At 39.8% G+C, this 22,298-nt stretch overlaps 1 protein-coding gene across 1 annotated transcript in view; it reads right to left on the reverse strand.

Annotated features, from left to right (window-relative positions):
- Positions 1-5,309: 5,309 nt before the first annotated feature.
- Positions 5,310-22,298, reverse strand: part of LOC119719709 (sulfotransferase 1C2-like) — a 40,057-nt gene continuing 23,068 nt past the window's right edge. Inside the window, exon 7 of the mRNA XM_038189206.1 lies at positions 5,310-5,797. Coding sequence (XP_038045134.1) covers positions 5,688-5,797 — 110 coding nt within the window. The 3' untranslated portion in view covers positions 5,310-5,687. The remainder of the gene's footprint in view (positions 5,798-22,298) is intronic.

Genomic DNA, 22,298 nt, shown 5'->3' on the forward strand with positions numbered 1-22,298 from the left:
AAAAAAAAAAGTCTCCGGTTTCTGGTATGGAGCTTGCCCAAAAAGTAGTGCGGCGACGCGGCTTTTTATTATTTTTTTTACCTGATTTTTTTGCTTCAAATGTGTGCTGATGACTGCAAATAGTGCCCGACTAAACTTAGTGCAAATATATGGGAGTCCAGAGAGGCCACATAAAGCTTATTCTCGACCATAACCCAATCTAAAAATGCGTTAAAATTGTGCAGCAGCAGGATTCCAGTCAAACCAGTGAGTTTGGCAGTTTTGAGACATCATCTTTCATTGAAAAAAAAAACTTTTTCATTTTGCCGATGCGCATGGCTACGGCGACGCGCGCGCATACCAGAAACCGGAGACTTTTTTTTTTTGGCTTGGCCTTATCACTATCTACATGGGGGGGGGGGGGGGGGGGTGCCAGCCGATTGCGGATGATGGTCTGTGTGCCTCTTCCACTCTTGAAAAAGTGGTGTGCAAAATCATGAGAAAAGGAATATCCCTTTTAAAAGTCTTTAAAGCTGTCTTGATTTTACAAACATTATTTATGTTTTTCTTCTATACCAAACGTGTATATTATGGAAAGACCAATGCTAGAAAAGAACCTGTATTCAATTTGTTCTATCATGCAGTGAATCCTGCATGTAACCACATGCTTAAATGCAAGGAAAGAGTTCCATACCTGGACATCACTTGACACCCTGTGCTCAAACCCTATGAGACTGGTCTGAAAAATTCCAAGTGTTTTCTCAGTAAAATGCTTCAATATTTTCCTTTTTAGGACATGTTATTGCTTTCTGAAGCTGAAAGGTCACTGCAGAGAAAAATTAGTGATGTCCATGTATGGAATTCCTCCCGAATGCACTTACCATGTAGTAGCACCTTCAATGATACCCCTAAAATTTCCGTACAAAAACAATACATTTTGTGAAAATGATTTTTAATTTGCTTTTCCACATAGTTGCAGAAAAGCCTTTCTTTTTGTTCTCATTTTTTTCTTTCTTCTTCTTCTTGTCGCCTAAACCCCATAAAATTTGTACACGTTTTTCTCAGTGCCACTTTTACATACATCATTCATAGTAAGCATAGTCATAGTCCTTATAGCAAAGTTGAGCCCCGAAGAGTGACGTCATGATTACATCATCATGGGTCACGTGACGTCATCACAAACGTGCATATTTTGAAGTCCTATATCTACAGAACCGTAAGTCCGATTGGGTTGAAATTCGGTATGTAGGTAGATCGGGACGTGTTATAGGTAAAAATTGAGGTGACGTCATAATGACGTCATCGTGTGATTTTATATGATTGTAAAACAAAATTTGGACCTTTAAGCCATATCTCACGAACGCAACATGCAAAATTCAAAAAAAAAAATTGTTTGTTAGGTAATAGGTATTTGCACAAAATTTTGAAAGATGTGTGACGTCATGATGACGTTATCAAAAAATGCAACTTTTCAAAACACATACAAGGAAAAGTGTGATCGTCATAAAACTTGGTTGATAGCTAGATAATGGTACTAGTATGCAAAATCCGAAATGACGTCACCATAACATCATTGCATGATTTTTTATGATCTTTCTAATATTTACAATCTCATTCTGCTTCCAAAATGAACCCATGCCACACAAGAACAGAGCTATTGTCTGGCTTCAAATAATTTAACTTTTGTATTGTGTTAATAGGGGTGGATGTTACCGTTCAAAGTCTCATTCCGAAGCAGCTATTGTGGTTGTTGTAGTTGCTGTGGTTGTTGTTTATGGACCTTTTTGTAATAACTTCATAATTATGCACGCATGCGCATAAATGGCCCTGGCGTCAGGAAGCGAAAGCGGTCCATTCAAAATGTACAGATGTCAAAATATTCTGGTCATTTTTGTGTCGCCTAAACGAACTTTTGGGGGACACTTGTAAGTCCTAAGTTCTGACAGCGGAAAAAAAGGCGACACATGCGGTCCGCAGACCACTTGTCTCTCAATCTCTCCAGGATTTGCAGTTTGTTCTTAAATTTAGAAATGGCCCCAAAATTGTCATAGGCATTACTTTCTGGCCTGGGGAGGGGGGGCACAGAATAAAATTTTTAAAAATTGCTTTTGTTTGGTTCGCACGAGGGTGAAGGAAATCAGCAGGGCTACTTTCCACACAACTGGAAAAAAAATAATCGTGTGCTCCGGGGTACCTGTCCACCAAATGTCGGGCGAAATGGCGGTGCTGAATCATGCTGGGCTTCACCGTGGCTGCGTCAGCTTGTGATTCAGCAACGTTGAAGCCCTGGAGAAATTAAGAGAAAATGTACTGAATATTATTTTGGACCCCTGTACATTTTCAATGGACCGCTGTCGTTTCTTGCCGCCAGGCCCATTTATGCACGTGCTGCATAAATGGGCCTGGCGCCTGCATATTACATCCCTGCTGAGGAGATTATGCAGTATTGCACCAGAACCACCAGAACCTTAATGAATTTATTTGTAAATAGGTCCATTGGCTGTTGTGTTGTTTTTCTTTCCACTCCAAACTCTTTATTATGTATTTTGCAGTGATACAAATATCAGTAGGGTTTCCAATTGTGATCATCTCTCTGGCTCAAATCTTCCATTTCGTTACTGTAAATATATGTCACACTTTGCTTTTTTTTTGTAATATGTATGGTTTCATTATGTTTTTTTTAAGAATTTGATCTCAATAACCAAACTTGTCATACCTCTGTCTTTATACTGTATTTTCATTGGCCCAGGACGATCACCTGACTGGGCGATAAATATGCATGGCACACTCCCGTTGTATATCACATTGTGATATCACATGCATGTAGACTAGTCCCCGCCCCACAGTCCCAACCATTATGCGCGGACCGCGTTTAAACCAGACTATACTTGTACTCACTGGTACCCCGCAGTACTTTCACGTTCCACAATATAATGTATAGCAGTGAGGGAGCAGTGCATTTGCGGACGATATCCTTACTATAATTTGGCGGCCAGTGACGAGCGGCATTAAGATTATGTTTACGTTTTGACTGACTCTAGTAACGGTGCCCAGGCTAGGCCTTCAGAACTTCGGAAATGCAGAGCTGACACAGTTAGTTTTTCGTATACGATCCTCATCAGCCTCAACATGTCAGCTGAGCCCGGAGGCACAGATTCTCCGCCCCAAAAAAGGTTTTTGAGCCGCTCCAAACAACAAATAAAAGATTTAGCTTTTGAACAAGACTCATCGAACACCAAACGTTGTACCATGTACCGACTACGCAGTCCGCGTTGTATGAGAATTCTGCGAAGAAACGGGCAGGGACACTCGTTTCGAGACACAGGTTTTTATTCATTGTCCCTACCACTATAAAATATGCCAGGGGATAAGATTTTTTTTTATTAAACTTGTAAAACCTTTACCCCAAATTTCCCTGAACTTAAGCTTGTTTTAATGCCCCTACATCTATATACATGTATGTTGAAAGAAATTTTTTTCAAAGTATTCCTTCAGTTTGCCACCCTCAATTTCCCTTAGAAAAACAAGTAAAACACATCATCAAGACAGAGGTATGACAAAACAGTTGTTGACTGATGTGATGTGGGATATGACGTTTTGAACACCCTCGGGGACGCATAGCACCCTCGGCTTTGCCTCGGGCGCTATGCGTCCCTCGGGTGTTCAAAACGTCATATCCCACATCACATCAGTCAACAACTGTTAAATGTAGTTGCTGAATGAACACAAACTACACTTTTTCCATGTATCATTACTTTTGTTTCAAATGTTCCCAACAATTAATGTTGTAGGACTTTCTTATTCTTTAAAATAATGACTGAATATAGCTTTGATAATGGAAGCACATTAATTAGTACAATTAAACAATTGAAGGGTACGGTACATTGTATGCCTCCTAAATATAACAGTTATGATGGTACATCACCTGAAATGGCACTCTCTTTCAATACATCAATAAAAGTTGGTTGTTTTTGTAATTTCAAAACTTTTGTTCTTCTTTTTTTTTTTCTAAATTATTTCGGCATCAGCCCAGAAATTATTGTTGGATGCATTGTCACTTAATTTCCAATTAAGTCCTTCATTCATTGCCCACAAATGACAAGTTTGTACAAATAATGGTTTTAGTATATGTTTTTACGTTGACATCATACTGATTTTGTTCTTTAATAAGGGAATAAATGTGTGCTCGAGAGGTTTTTATCACTCTGTTTAATACCGCTTAGAGTCTGGGTGCTGATAATTACCCGAGCCGGAGGCGAGGGTAATTATCAGCACCCAGACTCTAAGCGGTATTAAACAGAGTGATAAATACCGACCGAGCACATATTTATTCCCATTCATAAATACCTTATCCGTAAAAAAAATCAAATAATTCGTTCAAAAAATCCCGATTTTGTTCAACAAGTTCACTTCATGCTTTTTGAAACATCCCTCTAGCAAAATAATGGAGTATTCAGCTGGCGATTAAGATGTAAACAACCCTTTTATGGAGATTGACGCGCGCGTAGCATGTTCTGCGCGATGTCACGCAGAACGCACCTGGGGCATTGCGTTTTGAATTTAGAACTATAAAATTCTGACTCGCATGTAGAGTTGCGCATGCCTACGTGAGGATTGTGAACGTTCAACCAATGAAACGGTTAGAGGCACTGGATTTTTAGGAGTCCACATTTTGTTGTGACACTGGAAAAGTGTTTAAGACCAGCTAGCCATGTCTTTATCATCCGTTTAAGACCGGCCACGTGACGGGCTCTCGACCAATAGGAATAGCTAAACTGTCTGAGGTATTTATGAATGCTTATTTTTCGATAAGTTAGTTTCCCGGTGGAAAAAAACTAGGAAGAATTAAAAAAAAAATTTTTAATTTCCAATAGCCCGGTCCCCTCTTAATCTGATTAATATCAACACGGATGTCACCCATGATCTGTCCGATAACTAGCCCCATAAATGTGGCCAGTTTACTGGACTTCCTCCGTAAACATAGGCCACTCATCCACATGTACAAAAACGTGTCGCACTTTGCCAAATTTTGATTTTCACATTTAGGCTTAGTTTGTAGGTTTTTTTTGCTTTAGAAGCATACTCACCCTCTTTATAGGCTAATCAGAAAGTGCTGCCTTTTTCAGATGTCTAATTTTTGTGAAATTTTATGTTGAAATTTTGATACGCAAACGTGTGCAAATGAATCTTGAAATTTCACGAAAAATAGACACCTGAAAAAGGCAGCACTTTCTGATTATCCTATAAAGAGGGTGAGTATACTTCTAAAGCAAAAAAAACCTACAAACTAAGCCTAAATGGGAAAATCAAAATTTGGCAAAATGCGACACGTTTTTGTACATGTGGATGTGTGGCCTATGTTTACGGAGGCAGTCCAGTAAATAGGCCACATTTATGGGGCTATCTGATAACCTGACTGGCGATTTCAGATGAAACAAAGTTAAAACCAAAGTTCAGAAGATATAATTATAAAAAGAAAGAAATCCAGCCTAGATTGTTTCAGTGTAAAATGCTGTCTCCGAGTATATCTGCTATATTTTGGATTTTGAATACGGAACGGGTCAATAAGATCGAGATCTCTACATCAACCCAACACCCTGTTTAGTAATAACTGCTGCTCTTTTTAACATTGTCATATCAGATAAAACCTACAGTACTTATAAGCCTATTGTAGCCGTGTCTCCACAAACGCTTCCACAAAGATATATTTACTCGAAGTCGAATGTCAGCTGTGTGCCCATCATTTCCTTCCGGAATAGCTCATCAAACAACTCACTCTGAGCTACCGTGAATTGGTTCTTCCAATCGCCAACCTGTCCTGAATAAAATATACATTTTTCATTAAATAACCAAAAATGTTGCATGTCATCCTTACATTCTCAAGAGATAAACTGCCGAATCTACCTATAGGGAGGGGTGCAGGGTCCTTATTCACAAAGCACCCGTAAATGCTTGCGGGCGCGCAACTTCCCCGCAACCCTCACTTAAGCACTTGCGGGTTATTCACGAAGCTCCCTTAAATCTGCGTGTGCCCGTAAACCACCCGTAAATTTGCGGGACCTCCAGACCACAACTTGCGTGGATCATCTCGATTGTCACAATGGCGGCACTCTTGGCATGTATTTTGGATCTACGAACTGAATCGACGTGCCGGTTCATCTTCCGTGACCGGTTGAACCAACTATAGGATGAGTTAACAAAACAGTGACCGTATTTGAAAAATATGTTTAAAATATTTGGCGTGTTCCATTTTCATGGGCGTCAATCGGTGGGGGACAAGTCCTCCCCCACTTTTTTTTTTAAGTGGCGGATATCATGTCGTTGCCCCCCCCCCCCACACTTTTTCTATCCCCGAATAAACTCAAAAAATTATGTTTAAAAGATTATCTTTTGCTCACAAAAGTGGTTTGAGTGCTCAGAAATTGCCTCAGATCGCACCACAGAGCAAGCATCTAGAATCCAAAAATTTTCGGGGCCCGCTCCATGCCGTAATAGGTATGTCCTCCACTTTTGGGAAGCGACTGCCGCCCTTTGTTTTTTTATGGGACGAAGTACATCTTATGGGCTTTTAAGTGTGAACGTTTCACTTAAATTGCACAGTCCAATCCTAAGTTATGTCTATTTCAATAAAACGATCACAAACTTGTTTACCACTCATCACGTGATGCAAACTGAACACCCATTGATTGCAATGAAACGTGGACTTTCCCACCTCCACTGAATGAAGAGCATGGGAAAGGATACAAAAATCCCATCCATTTTTTTTTTTTAAAGTAGAGCTAACTTGTTTCTTATATATTGAAAGCACACATTCTGACAGTGGTTTCTGTCTTGAGTTCAATTATTAAAGGGAACCTGCAAAAGGATTTGTATGACTTAAATAGTTTTAAAACAGCTTTCTTGCCATGTTACTATGACTTTCAACCTTCTTTTGTAGTAGTAAAAGGGAGAAATTTCAACATTTCAATTTTTATGCCATTGAAAATTTCCATATTCATGAGCCAAAGCATGATGTCATTCAAAGCAGAACAAAAGTGTGTCTACAGCTTTGTGTACAAATATATATCAAACTTTTCTTTATTTTCTTGCAGTAAGTTCCACTTTTTACTTGCTTATCATGTTAAACAGCTTGTTTGGACACTAGCAGTCGCCACTAGTTTTTTCGAAGCTTTGTTTGTGGGTAACTTTTAAGGAGTTATGTTTGTACTGTTCATATGCACTTTTGACAAGGAGTTCCTTGTGCGACAAAAGCAAAATAGAGCCCATTACATGCGATTGTATTGATGAAAGGATTTGCTAACAATTGAAAAACTACCACTTTCTTGTCACTTCCAACGAAAACAAGTATTACGATCTTGTATGTATTGTTGCGACACATAATAAAGTGCAAGAGAACAAGATGAGCTGAATTTCCAATGCATGTTTCCTTTAAAGTCTTGTTGGTATTTTAAAGTTTGTCTGTAATATGATTCTCACTAAACTCAATAGCTTCTAATGACATTCAAGGACAGCTATAAAAATGGGCTACGTTTGTAACACATGCATAACTTCTGAAAGCATTGGTAAATTTTAGTGATTTATTTTTTTTTCTATAAATGAGTGGAAGAACATGCTCTTAAAGACATGCTTGATTGGTGTTGATTGTTTGCTAAGAAGACAAAGATTAATCGACTCTGCCTGTAATTTTTACAACGAGCAAGAACTCTGAAGTAGGATAAAATGTCTTGGCATGTGTTTTTTTATGTTCAACCAATTAGTTGCGGGTGCCCGCAACATGCGGGTTCACTAAGGGAACTCTAAGGGTGCTTCGTGAATACCACTTAACGCAAGTCTTACGTGCCCTTAACATCCACTTACGGGTCCCCACAACGCAAACATTTACGGGTGCTTTGTGAATAAGCACCCTCCCAGGACCGTAAGCTTGTATTTCTGTGCAATTTGGATGAATTTGGGGCCCTAAAAGCGCTCTATTTTGCAATGGAGTATATCCAGCGTTTTTCAAAATGGCGATGGGCTTCAGGATTATTTCAAGGGGTAATCATTTTCGGATGAAAGTGTCTCCCAAAAGTCATCACATTACAAAGTATTTTTCCTGAATATCTGAAGTGGGGGCATTTATCATTGGGGTATATGGCAGTTTATCTGGTCTGCACCCACAGAATAACGCAGAGCTAGACTTAGTGCCAAGTCGGTAATTGTTTTACGTACGGTTTCTGGCTCCATGCACGCAAAAGATCTCTGCAATGTGCGTAGTCTGGTTCCCAGACCAAATGATGCTGACTATTTCTGATAAAATTACCGACTTGGGGAAAACTTTTTTGAATCGCTAGCAATTTCTATGCGAGCACTCTGATTGGTTCAGAGTGCATGTCCGTGCTTCAGATCGAATAAAACGCCCTCTTGTGACCGAATTGTCTCCAGTCTCGTTTTGCGTAAAACAGCTCACCGGAGGACGTCTTTTCAATCGCATTTTTAAAAAGGACAATAATTCTCATCAGATAGACTATAGGTTTTCCCGGACAATTTCGGAAAATTGTGCGTTTTAATTAGAAAATCATAAATTCAATTTGGCGCTGAGTTTGAGAACGACGTACATCCTGGTTTCATTTTCACAATAACTAGCATTCGATTTCATTTTGCATTCACAATGAATGAATGTGCATAACGTTTCATTTAAGGGATTTCAAATACGTGATTAGGTTTTCGGATTGACGGATGTGTTGCCGATTATTTCGAATGTGCAATCCAATTCGCAAAAAATCGATTGTCTATTGTGACACGGGCTGAATTGAACATTCTTTTTCATTTGTTACAATTTAAATTCGCATTTTCTGCATTCAATTTAAATAAATTATACGGGCCTTTACAAATCATGATACAACTTTGATTCATTTATTAATCAAGGTATGCCTTATTGATCATTAATGTATTTTTCTTATAAACACAAAGGCCTATGCGAAATGTAGGCAAATGAAATGTGAAAATGATATAAATATGACCAATATGAAATCAATCAAAATTATCTTGTAGCCATTTTATTGAAACGATAAAGGGACACATCACGTGTCATGATACATGGGATCTGCATGAGGACTTTTTGTTGGTTCTTTACCTTAATTGTATTTTAATTTCTTTATGTATTTCTTAAGCTTCTCTCTCGTTTTATCAGTTCGATTGTCTATCCTTCAATGACCTGTCTACCAAGACATCGAGGGAGATATGTCTGAGAATGGTTGTAACAGGCGGTGCATTTCGCAGGTGTCACCTCCAATGTTGAGTGCAGCCACCTCCTGGAGACAGAGGGATCTCCAGACTTGCAGGTTCACACCAGCTTGGACTCTTGCGTCTTGGTCTCCAATCTGTCCTGCCATTCAGGAAGCACCAGCGTGCGCTTCACTCCCGCCTTGAAAGCCGAGTGCGCCATTTCCGTAGGATTTAAGAATGGCGAGTATGGTGGCAGCAGCTTGATGGTGAAATTGCTGGCATCAGGGGGTAGTTGGGCTCGGATATGAGGACGAGCGTTGTCATATATCAGATCATGCGTTCGCCTGCCGGGAATAACATACCACATTCGTGTACAGTCGTCGTTAAGAACTCCTCAAAAGTCGCTCTCGTCACAGTCTCTGATGATATTCTGTGAGCCACAAGTCCAACCTCACCAGAAAAAAAATGGCAAACGTGATGTTGACTTGCTTGCCTCTCTGGCCATGGACGACACGCCTGCTGGCTCTCCACGAGGAGCGCGACCATATTACAGACCGACGGGTCCATACGTTGTACCCGGTCTCATCAATGTACACAGTGTGGCCAAGGACACCAACCTAAAGAAACCAATTTCCAAATATGACTCGTGCATCTAATATGCGTGGCTCATTCCTCTGTTCTGGAACATCTTCCGCTAGTTTAAGAGTTACAAGCATACCATCTAGAGTTCTAGTGATGGTACTAGTGGTCACGAAGGGCTTATCGGGAAGATCAGCTCGCATGCAGTTGAGTATAGAGTTGACGCAAAGTTAGAAGGGGGTTGTCATCTAGATATCCTTGAAGGGCATCTCTCATGTCGTCGTCAACCTTCTGGTTTATGGGTCCTCCTTTCGGCAGCTTGTTACGACGACCATCCCGGAGATAAAGGCCTACGCCAACGATTGATCTGGCCGCTGAGTGCTTGATACCCAGCGTATCTGCTACCTGCAGTCAGCGTCGTCAGCCTCAAAGGCATCGATGAGGCGATTTCGGTCAACGTCCGAGATTTGTCTGTATCTCCCTCTTGCAGCCATTATTGGATATTTTAGGACTATGTGAACTGAGACACTAGGCTATATGATGCGATTGTGGCAAATTCTGAGCAGAAAAAAAAGTGATTTTCTTCAGTTTTGTTTTTATATAGGATTTATTACAATAGTTGGTTTGTTTCAAAAGACTACACCACTAGGTTTTAGCTCAATCATCATGAATATTCAAAAATGCAATCATTCAATCAACCATTCCTCAAATGTTACTTTAACACATAAATGAATTCCAATGCTTGACCAGGCATACGTTAAATAACACTGCAAGGGAAATCGGCTGCACATTTAGCGAAAAAGATTGATGATAAATTAAAAGGAAAATAGGATTGCGGATGTGCCTTCGATTTCGCGCTAAAATGAATTGTCAATACACTAAATGCAGTGCACATTCGGGAAATCATTCGCTGATTTTTTACGACTGAATGCACCTTCACGGAAAAAGACTTATCATTTGTTAAATAGAAACAGAGATTTGGAACGTTCATTCTATTTCGCACGAAAACGAATGCTTTTTTTACAAATTCGTGTACACATTTTCCGAAATTGTACAGGAAAACCTATATTAATTTTTCCGGCAAGTCATTTTATTAGAAAACATTGAAAAATTATTTTGCATTGGGACGTTTATAAAATGTCTCAATCGGAACGAAAATAACATTCACATTTCGTGGGAGTTTTCGTGGTCAGGGTAAGCTAGAACAATAAGGCAAGTCCGAATCAAAAAAAGTATCATTGGAAACACTAATAAGGGACAATACCGTTGTAGAAGACTTTTGGGAGCAAACCCTGATGGAGCCACGTATGTAGCTATTAAATACTGAATGTAAACAAACGGCGCCGTAGCTAGCAGGATATACCCGTCCCTGTGAAATGAATACACGCGGGGGTACCGGCCAATCACGCGTCGCCGTGGTTGTTTGAATTGCGAACTCCAAGTACTGCGTTACTTCTCATGTGACCGGTCACTCTCCTAATTATCATACTTACGCATGCGTGGCATTACCAATGAGTCTGAATTTCATAGAAACCTAAGTTCGACAGAATGGATTGTTTTGGCAGATTTCTAGCAGAATTCTGCAAAAATGGTTATTTGACAGAAAAACCTAGCAAATTTGAAAAAAATGGGTACATTCGTTTTTAAAAAAAAAAAAGCTTCAGTCTTTGCAAACAAACCCTTGCATAATGGGACAGGTTGGTGGTCTAGGCCTGTACTGAGGTTCACTGGGAACCGGACTTCGTCGTGACGCAATCGCATTTTTCCATAGACCATAGATTGTTTAGAATGTGATTTGAACTTGCATGTGATTTTAAGTGTTTAGAGTGTATTTCGAGTAATTCTGGGAAATTTGGCAGGTTTTGATAAAGCTGACAGATTTTTTAGTGCATTGAGCAGAATTTGGCCATGACCTTACAGTCAGCCTGTATGTGGCTCTTCGCGAAAACGCAAAAATAAATGCATTTATTGAGATTTCTGCCCCTTGCAACATTAATGTAACTTCGAAATTAATGATATTTTGCTTACAGGAACATGTCAAGTGGTCAATGTCAATTTTTTTTCGATGTTGATTTTTTTCTTCAATATTTTGCATTAAAACAATGGTTTTAATGCAAAATATTGAAAAAAAATCAAAATCGATTTAATATCAAAATATTGTGTGGCATGCTGCATCAGACAAATTTTGTTTTCTGAATGACACGGTTTGTTTTGGCGTAGACGAGACGAATTCGAAAACTCTTGGACGAATACATGTATGATTGTGTAGTTCATTATGTTTGAATTTGCTTGACCTAAAATGTGAAATTGTATATTTTAAGGGGGCCGGGAAACAGTTTTCAGAGAACTTAGTCACATGCGTGTGTGCACCAGTCAAAAGATGGCGCTGTGCATAATTACTGGTACATTTCGATGAACACGATGAATGCATACATTGTACATTCATTATTACATCTCCCATTAATGTCAAATTGAGAAGCACTTATGAGAAGGAAGGTCACTTACTTTAATTACAACTTCAACAAGTTCGTTAACAATAAATTCAAATGAGATTGCCTAATGTCATTTTAGGAAGATACCGTTAAGTTTATTGGTTTTATATTCAAATTGTGGTCCGAAAAATTTGTTCAATTTATAACGTTTGTGAGAAAAGTTTGTATTCTGGCTTTGGCCCCCCCAAAAAGTCTCCGGTTTCTGGTATGGAGCTTGCCCAAAAACTGATGCGGCGACGCGGCTTTTTTTTTTTTTTTTACCGTTTTCAGTGTCGGCTGATGACTGCAAATGGTGCCCGACTGAACTTCCACGCAATTATATGGGAGTCCGGAGAGGCCACATAAAGCTTATTCTCGATCGTAACCCCATCTAAAAACACGTTAAAATTGTAACTGACACTGTCAACATTGAAGAACGTTTAAGGCTGATTTGGTGCTTCACGGTGTGGACCTTTTAGCGGCGTGTTGGCCAAGCAATGTGAATAGTATTTCTGTCGTTTACTATGAAATATGACCATCATACAAAAAACGTAGACAAATCAACAAATCTGACAGGAAATTCAACATTGCAGTCAACTCCTAAAGCCTCTTTCAACGTCTGAAGTTTTTGGTGAGCATGCACAACTGCAATTTGATGAGGAGAGTACAAGCAAAAATAATTTGGAAACTCATGTTTTAGGTTTATTAATACGGGTGAAATGTTCTGGCGACCATATTTATGTCCAATGTATGTTGCATCAAAACTGGACGAGCCATATATCAGGAAAAAGCTGCATAGGCATCAAGGATACTTCAAGAAGTTTTACAGGCAGGATACGCTAAAGGCCACCTTAAATTTGCCGGGTTTTTTTTTTAGCCGTATAGTGCACCACAATACATATTTGGTAAGTCAATTACATACAGAAAAACTTAATGCGCACATATGCCAACTTATGCGCACATGATGCATAATAACTATCGACAGCCAAAGTGGCGTTGTCTTGTATAAGCCTTTGTTGTTTTGGAAACAGCAGATCTCAGACTCAAAGGCCAAAAACATTGTTCGAACAGTTAGAATCTGGTCGCTGCTAGACAATGGATTAATTTTCATAGTTGTAAGAGTCTACTTGTGGGAAAATATTAGGCCCGTGCATAATCATAATAAAAGCTGCCATCTTAGTGGCCATATCTAAATGTTCATAAATATGCCAAGTTGTCATTAGGCCCATTGCATTTTTGGAGTCAGTGTGAGAAACCACACAACAAAGCATTGACTGTAAAACTTGGTCATGATCGGATCCATCGCCGGACAAACATTGCTTGCTCGTACTCGACTCCTGTCTGTATAATCAAAACTTTGTTTCATAAATGACCAATTAAGGGGGGGGGGCGGCCCTCAACATGAAACCTTGTCGCACCCCCAGTCGCCCCCCACTGAGATTTTTAGTTTCTAAAAAAATTATCATTGATCTACATGACGCCCCCCCCATGAAATGTTCCAGCCCCCAGCGCCCCCCCCCCCCCCCCCCCCCCGAAAAATTCCTGGCTACGCCACTGAGTGAGACACACAAAGACACAACCTAGAAAAACACAAACTGGTATGAGACGACGGCATATACATCTAGATTCATAAATTATAACTAGTTATTTGAATAAACTCCATACAGTCTAGCAATCAAAACGACACTCGTGACGAACAACCTTCAGTCGTTTTTTTTCTAATGATATATTTTTATGTGACTTTCATACAGTTCAAAGTTTCGGGAAGAGTTGTGCATGTTTTTTTGGGGGGGCGGCAAAGTAGAATGATTTTTCAATTTGGCCCACAGTCTAGTATGGTTGCCCTGAAGAAACATCACATATCGAGATTTCTGAGCAGATTTCTGTGATATCGCACATTTCTGCGCAGATTTCTGCGATATCGCACTTTTAGCGCACATTTCTGCGCCAATATCATTTTTTTATTTAAAAAATAATGTACAATGTAAGTCCTTTTCATGTTTTCTTTACAAAAACGTAAGGCCGAGAGTCTATCCTCGTACAGAATACAGAGGAGGCTTTTTTTTGAAGTTCAAAGTCTAAAATACTTTTAATATCTATTTGTGCTTTCTAATTGTTTTTTTTTAAATGTTGTAAATGTCATGCAATTCAGTTTCTATATGTTTTTAAATAAACCATAAACCATATCAACCCCGCATACAGAGATTTAAGATTATTTTTTTTTTGCTGAAAAGTGAATGATTTGTTCAGACAAGTTCAAACTTGAGGATCTGATAGACCTGGTCTTGATAAATATCTTGTATGTACATGAAGGTATTGACCTTTACTTCCTGGGTTACCAGAAGCCTGGTCAATTTACGTGAGTTCAAAATACCAAACAAAGCGTCAATATTCAAGTGAAACAAACATACTGAATCAATAAAGGTTCAGGGAACGAAGATAAAACCTTGCACAACTTAACCCTTATTCAAATATGTGAATTGATTTAGGGCGTCATTATGACGTCATCATAATATCAAATTATAAGCAATTTAAGGTCAAAATTGGAGAAATTATTTTCAACTATCTCCGTGAGTACAGGTGGTATAATTATATCGTCTTGGGAAACATTTTGATTCCGCGCTCGCATATAAAAAGTTCCAATTTTGAAGGATTTAAAGAACCCTCCTGCAGTCTGGGAACGGGCTAAAGGTGAGGAACGCGCACACGTACTGAGCGTGTACGCGCAGTTTTGCGACCAGCAAATGTGAAACAATGTTCAATGTGGTAGGCCCAAATTTTGACGATTTACTTTTGAAGTTGAACTTATCCCACTGAAAACTCAAATGTAATCAAAGTAATCAACATAATTTACCATTCATATATTATTTTTGGAGGAATTTTTTGGAATTAAGGGATTATTTTGGGCAAAAATTTACACTCATTTTGCGTGACGGTCCGTCTGCAAATTTCATGATGGCACCCCCATTCAAAATGGTCTAGCGACGCCCGTTGGTAGCGAGGGGTGATAATGGGAATGAAAATCAATACTTTGGAATATGATTGCGCCCATTTCAGAGGAGATGCATTGGGTCATTTGAGGGATATTTTGTATAGGAAGTGGGTATGTAGCATGAAAAAAAAAAACACCCGCCCAAAAAACTAAATCTGCACTGCTGGCACAGTGGACAGTGGGTATTATTGCAAAATGAATGCCTTTTTTTGCCCATTTTAATAGCTTTGACATAGTTTATATTGAACAAACCACTGAAGTCAGTAAGACTTTCATAGATGAGCACATAACTGACAATTTAATATATTAAGAACATTATTAATGCACTAAAATCACTAAATATCACAGACAGTCGGGGCATAGATATACATGTAAACTAGAGGTTCGCGTTTGTTTGAGTTACAAATGCAGAGTGGTCGGGCGGACAGCCTTTTCATTATACACTACCCAGTTAAGCTAGGAATATATGTTTGTGTAGAACCAGGATCACGAAATTAAATCTTTTCCAGTACAATTGATTATTTTGTTACTGTATCTTTAACGTTGTGATAAATTTCAGTAAACATTTTATGTGCGCAAAAAAAAATCTTTCTGCTTTGATGACGTCATCAGTCAAAACGGTTAGTGAATAATGATTAATTTCGGAGAGGATACATTTTCATTGTGAAGTTAAAATAACGTATGAAAATATTTGGGGAATATAATTGTTTGTATTATAACACCTAACTTCCGGTTTGATGACGTCACAGCATTAGAGATCCAAAGGTGAACATTGTAATGGATATCATTATTTAGCCTACGAAGATATGACAGGGATCAAATGATAGAAATAAATTAAAAATATGATCCTTTTCAAATTCTCCTTGAAAGTAACTTCCGGTCTGATGACGTCATGAAACCTTGGCAAGTTATCAGTGGTTAATCAGAGAATATTAAGGAGCGATTTGGTAAAATTTGGAAGGATGGTTTAAAAATTAAAGAAAGCAAACTCTCTTTTTATGTGCCACTAGGGGGCGCCCTTTCAGATGATGACGTCATCAAACTTTTGTGTGTGTCCGGTATTCCTCACTTAACACTTTCATAATTTATATGTGTGTAGTAAAATGCTTCCGCTTTTGAGTTATATTCGGATTTTATTGCACTTCCGGTAACACCAGAAGTGAAGGTCAAGCGGTGTTGTGTCCGGGAAAAGAAATGTTTCTCTAAGCATAGTCTACAACCTCACGGAAAAAAACGAACACGATACTCTATTTAGTTCAAAAGATATAGCGCAAACTATTTGCCTAAATTTGCCCTTAAATCGTTTGTAATTTGATACCTGGTGACGTCATGATGCCGTTACAAAGATTATAACATTTTCGTAACATGTTACAAGTTCACACTAGGTTTGATGATCATAGCGTGAACCATTTGGAAGAAATTTTGCTTGTTTTGATTTAGGCTAAAGTCTTCATTTTGAATTCACGTAACTTTGACCTTCCGGTAGACCTGGAAGTAAAGGTAAAGCAAATTCACGTACACGACAAAAAAATGTTTATCAACTAATGGTCTATCTGATTGCAAAGTTGGAACGTAATTGATCATTTTGTTTAAGAGTTATAGGTGAAAGTATGTGGCCACTTTTTCCTCCAAGATCGCTTGTAATTTGACACCCAATGACGTCATCATGACGTCAGAGTAATATGCACCACTAGGGACGAGGGTAGATATATGCTGAAAGTTACAAGTTCATTGGTATGAACTTGTAACTTCTAAGATATACCGTTTAAGAGAAAACCCGCGGAAACTTATTGTCCGGAAAAAAGAAAGAAAGATAGAAAGAAACTAGAGTTTCGCGTTTGTTTAGTTACAAACGCAGAGTGGTCGGGCAGACAGCCTTTTCATAATTATACACTGCCCAGTTAAGTTAAGAATATAAGTTTATGTAGAAAAAAGGGTCAGGACATTAAATCCCTTCAAGCACAATCAATGTTTCAAAAAGGTATCTTTAACGGTGTAATAAATTGCAGTAAACATTCTATGTGCACAAAAAGTTATTTCTGGTTTGATGACGTCATCAGTCAAAAATGGTGAGTGAATACTGATGAAGTTCGGAGAGGATAATTTCTCATTGTAAAGTTAAAATAACGTATGAAAATATGGGAAATATAATTGTTTGTATTAATAACACCTAACTTCCGGTTTGATGACGTATTGATAACACCTAACTTCCGGTTTGATGACGTCACAGCATTAGAGATCCAAAGGTGAACATTGTAATGGATATCATTATTTGGACTTCGAAGATATGACAGGGATCAAATGATAGAATTAAATTAAAACTATGATCTTTTTCAAATTCTGCTTAAGGCAACTTCCGGTTCGATGACGTCATGAATTTGAAACCTTGCCAAGTTATCAGTGGTTAATCAGAGAATGTCAAGGAGCGATTTGGTAAAATTTGGACGGATGGTTTTACAATTAAAGAAGGGAAACTCTATTTTATGTGCCGATAGGGGGCGCCCTTTTGGATGATGACGTCATCACACTGTTTTTTGCATCTTGCATTCCTCACTAAACACTTTCATAATATATATGTCTGTAGTAAAATGTTTCCGCTTTTGAGTTATATTCAGTTTTTATTGCACTTCCGGTAACACCGGAAGTAAAGCTCAAGCGGTTTTGCGTCCGGGAACACGAAATGTTTCTCACGGCATAGTCTACAACCTCACGAAAAAACGAACACGATACTCTATTTAGTTCAAAAGATATAAAGCAAACTATTTTGTCAAAATTTGCCGTAAAATCGCTTGTAATTTGATACCTGATGACGTCATGATGACGTAACAAAATTTATAACATCTTCTTAACACGGTACAAGTTCACACAAGGTTTAATAATCATACCGTGAACCGTTCAGAAGAAATGTTGCTTTGTTTTGATTTCAGGCTAACGTCTTCATTTTGAATTCACCTAACTTTGACCTTCCGGTAAACCCGGAAGTAAAGGTCAAGCGAGTTCACGTACACGACAAAAACTGTTAAGCGATTAATGGTCTATCTGATTTACAGAATACAAACATCATTGATTGTTTAGTTCAAAAGTTATAGGTGAAAGTAATTGGTCACTTTTTCAGATAAAATCACTTGTAATTTGACACCTGATGACGTAATCATGACGTCAGAGTAATATGCACCACTTCGGATGAGGGTCGATATATATTGAAAGTTACAAGTTCATACCATATACCGTTTAGGAGAAAAGCCGCGGAGAAGTATTGTCCGGAAAAAGAAAGAAAGTTTACCAGAACAATAACAGAGAGTGGTCGGGTTGTGCCCGACCACTCAAAGAAAGAAAGATTAATTGTAACAGATCCAAAGAGTGATGCATATTACTCTGACGTCATGATTACGTCATCAGGTGTCAAATTACAAGTGATTTTATCTGAAAAAGTGACCAATTACTTTCACCTATAACTCTTGAACTAAACAATCAATGATGTTTGTATTCTGTAATCAGATAGACCACTAATCGCTAAACAGTTTTTGTCATGTACGTGAACTCGCTTGACCTCTACTTCCAGGTCTACCGGAAGGTCAAAGTTAGGTGAATTCAAAAGGAAGACGTTAGCCTGACATCAAAACAAAGCAGCATTTCTTCCGAACGGGTCACGGTATGATCACAAAACCTTGTGCGAACTTGTACCGTGTTACGAAGATGTTATAAATTTTGTTACGTCATCATGACGTTATCAGGTATCAAATTACAAGCGATTTTACGGCAAATTTTGACAAAATAGTTTGCGTTATATCTTTTGAACTAAATAGAGTATCGTGTTCGTTTTTTCGTGACGTTGTAGACTATGCCGTGAGAAACATTTCGTGTTCCCGGACACAAAACCGCTTGACCTTTACTTCCGGTGTTACCGGAAGTGCAATAAAAACTGAATATAACTCAAAAGCGGAAGCATTTTACTACAGACGTATATATTATGAAAGTGTTTAGTAAGGAATGCAAGACGCAAAAAACTGTGTGATGACTTCATCATCTGAAAGGGCGCCCCCTATCGGCACATAAAATAGAGTTTCCCTTCTTTAATTGTAAAACCATCCGTCCAAATTTTACCAAATCGCCCCTTGATATTGTAGCGCAATGCATTTTATGGAGGGCGCGCTTGTGGCCGGAACCCGTGCGCGGTCTCAGGAAAAGTTGCACTGTTCTAATCTCCCACAATTAACCAATCACCAATCACCTATAGTCACAGTGGAGGGAGCCTCATACTTTGTGTGAGTGTAGTTAATTAATGATTCCTGCATTATAATCCAGATAATTATGTAATCTCTGAGTTTGTAAGGGAAGTGATTGAGTATAAGATCACGTAGGTGCACTAAACACTGAAGGGTTCCTTAAGATAGAGGAACAGCGGGCTGGCCAGCGGCCCAAGTACGCCCGAGTAGTAGAGGGCGATGCCGAGTACCCCTTGGAAGAAATCAAGCGGGAGATGAAAGAGTCGGCTGAGAAAAATCAGCGCAAGGTGAGGGAGTGGCTGGAGAAGATGACACAGCGACTTGACACCCTCCGGCCTCAAGAGAAGAGCGATCGTTCGCGTGTCGCCTACCAGAGGCGAAAACCAACCCCAGAGGACATTTGCTTCAAGTGCAAACGAAAAGGACATTTTGCAAGGAGTTGCAAACAACCCAGCGCAGAGAAGAAAATGAAGATCGGGCAACGACCAGCAGCTGCCCCAGAGGCCCGTGGGACAGCTGGAGGAACAGCAGGGCCAGAAGGCGCCGTAGAGTACCGCGCTGGAGAGAATTTAGGCGAGAAAATCGAAGGCGACAAAGAAACCTCAACAAGGACAAGTAAAGTAGCGGGCAATGGCCTATTCGTGCAGGCTATTGTGAGAGGGGTCAAAGTTAGACTTCTTGTTGACACAGGGGCAACACACACTGTGTTGTCGTCTCAACTTTATTTCAACATTTCCAGGGACCGCAGACCCAGACTTACAACCATAGGCGCAGGAGTACGGAATGCTGATGAGAGTAAGATGGAGACACTCGGTAGCGCCTACGTAGACATTCAAGTCGGCAGAACAATTAACTCCATCAACGTAGTCTTTGGCAACACAGGACAGATGCAAGGCATATTAGGAATGGATTTCCTGCTTCAAACTCAGGGCACCCTAGACTTCCGGACGCTAAAGCTGAAATTAAACGGGGAGATAATTAAGTGCACAGACGGCTTGTCACGGAAGCCAAAAAGCGATGAACAGGCAGAAGTGCCAACGCTGACGACACCTGTAGGTGAAGTGAGGAGTGTGACAATTTCGCCTACCATCACCTGCACGGAGATGAGAGAGGCGCAGATGGAGGACACATCAAATAGCAGGGTGCTTAAGGCCAAAGAGGAGTCGACAGTTAGACAATGTAGTGTCTGTGCGAAGTTAAAATCCACGGCCAAGGCTTGGAAGGCGCCACTGCAGCAGCCCAAGAAACAGACAGCAAGGAGAATAGGGAAAGACAGGGAGGAGAAGAGTACACCTCGTAGACATTCTGATGGGGAGAAGACGGAGTGTCCAAAGTGTGGTCTGCAGCTGCACAAAAGAAGTCTGGAGAACATCTGGCAGGCGAACATGGAGAGAAACAGGTTTTCTTGTGCCGTAGGTGTTCCCACAGAAACAACAGGCGAGACAATCTCAAAGCACACTATCGTGATTGCCACCCGGAACATGTTGATGAGGTGGCAAACATCCAGAGTGAAGCGCCCGAGTCCGGCAGGCGAGACAGGAGTCGAGGTGAAGGTGAGCCAAGGCGCATGGAGACTCCTGAGAGCCTTGACCGTGGCGACGTAAGGGAGACAAGGCGAGCTTCCCCTGAGAGGAAGAGGAAGCAGGAAGGAGCCACTGAGGACAAACAACCTACAAGGATCTGCAGGCTGATGGGGAATGAAGACGCCGGTATCATAGGCGCCGGACCCCCGATGATTAACGAGGAGCTCGAGAGGAGCATGATTGGAAACATCACCAAGATAACGGAAACGGAGACGCGCAGTGTTTACCAAGAAGGAATGCTGGTGACCAAGGACCAATGGTCCTTCAATGTTAATTTCCTGGCAGGAGTTCGCTAAGATGAACATGAACATTGAACTTTAGGCGGGCAAATAGAAGAGATATTTGCGCCTTTTGTTAAACCTAAAGCCAAGCTATAGTTAAATAAAACTTTAGGCGGGCAAATAGAAGAGATATTTGCGCCTCTCGTTAAACCTTACGTCATGTTGCACCTAAGTTTTGAGCCTCAAAGTTCTCGTTAAGGTTTATATAAGAGTTTTGAAGTTGTTGGATTTATGATGCTGTTAAGGTTTATCAAACAGTTTTAAGCTTGTACAATTTAAAAAGATGTTAAAGTTTATCTCAGAGTTGTAACCTTGTTCTTTAAGTTCAGTTTATAAGGATGCCAAAGTTTAAGAGGTTTAAACTTGTTGAGGAGAATCACCTTCCAATGTTCTAAGGCGATAGTCATGTTGGTGTCACTAGGATTATCACTGTAAAGTGCAGCAGACTTTTGGAAGTAATTTGATTTAGAGATTAGGCATTGCTTTTATTTAAGTAATCAGTTTTGAGGTCAGGGACTGACCGAAACTTGGAAGGCGCCTGTGTAGCGCAATGCATTTTATGGAGGGCGCACTTTAGTTCTTTACTGGTAGCCAGCGGGGTGCGCGTGCACTCACCCAGGTTTATGGGGGCACCAGCTAATAGCGCCAGTGCATATAAGCGGCCATGCGCTCAGCTTCGCTCTCTTTCTGCTGTGGCCGGAACCCGTGCGCGGTCTCAGGAAAAGTTGCACTGTTCTAATCTCCCACAATTAACCAATCACCAATCACCTATAGTCACAGTGGAGGGAGCCTCATACTTTGTGTGAGTGTAGTTAATTAATGATTCCTGCATTATAATCAAGATAATTATGTAATCTCTGAGTTTGTAAGGGAAGTGATTGAGTATAAGATCACGTAGGCGAGGCGCCTGGGTAGGCGAATAAAATAATCTTACGAAAGACATATCTGGTGTCAGGTCCCCATCCTTCCCCAGTCCCCCTAGT

This window comes from Patiria miniata, unplaced genomic scaffold (assembly GCF_015706575.1).
Source record: "Patiria miniata isolate m_02_andy unplaced genomic scaffold, ASM1570657v1 HiC_scaffold_8, whole genome shotgun sequence".
Classification (NCBI taxonomy): Eukaryota; Metazoa; Echinodermata; class Asteroidea; order Valvatida; family Asterinidae; genus Patiria; species Patiria miniata.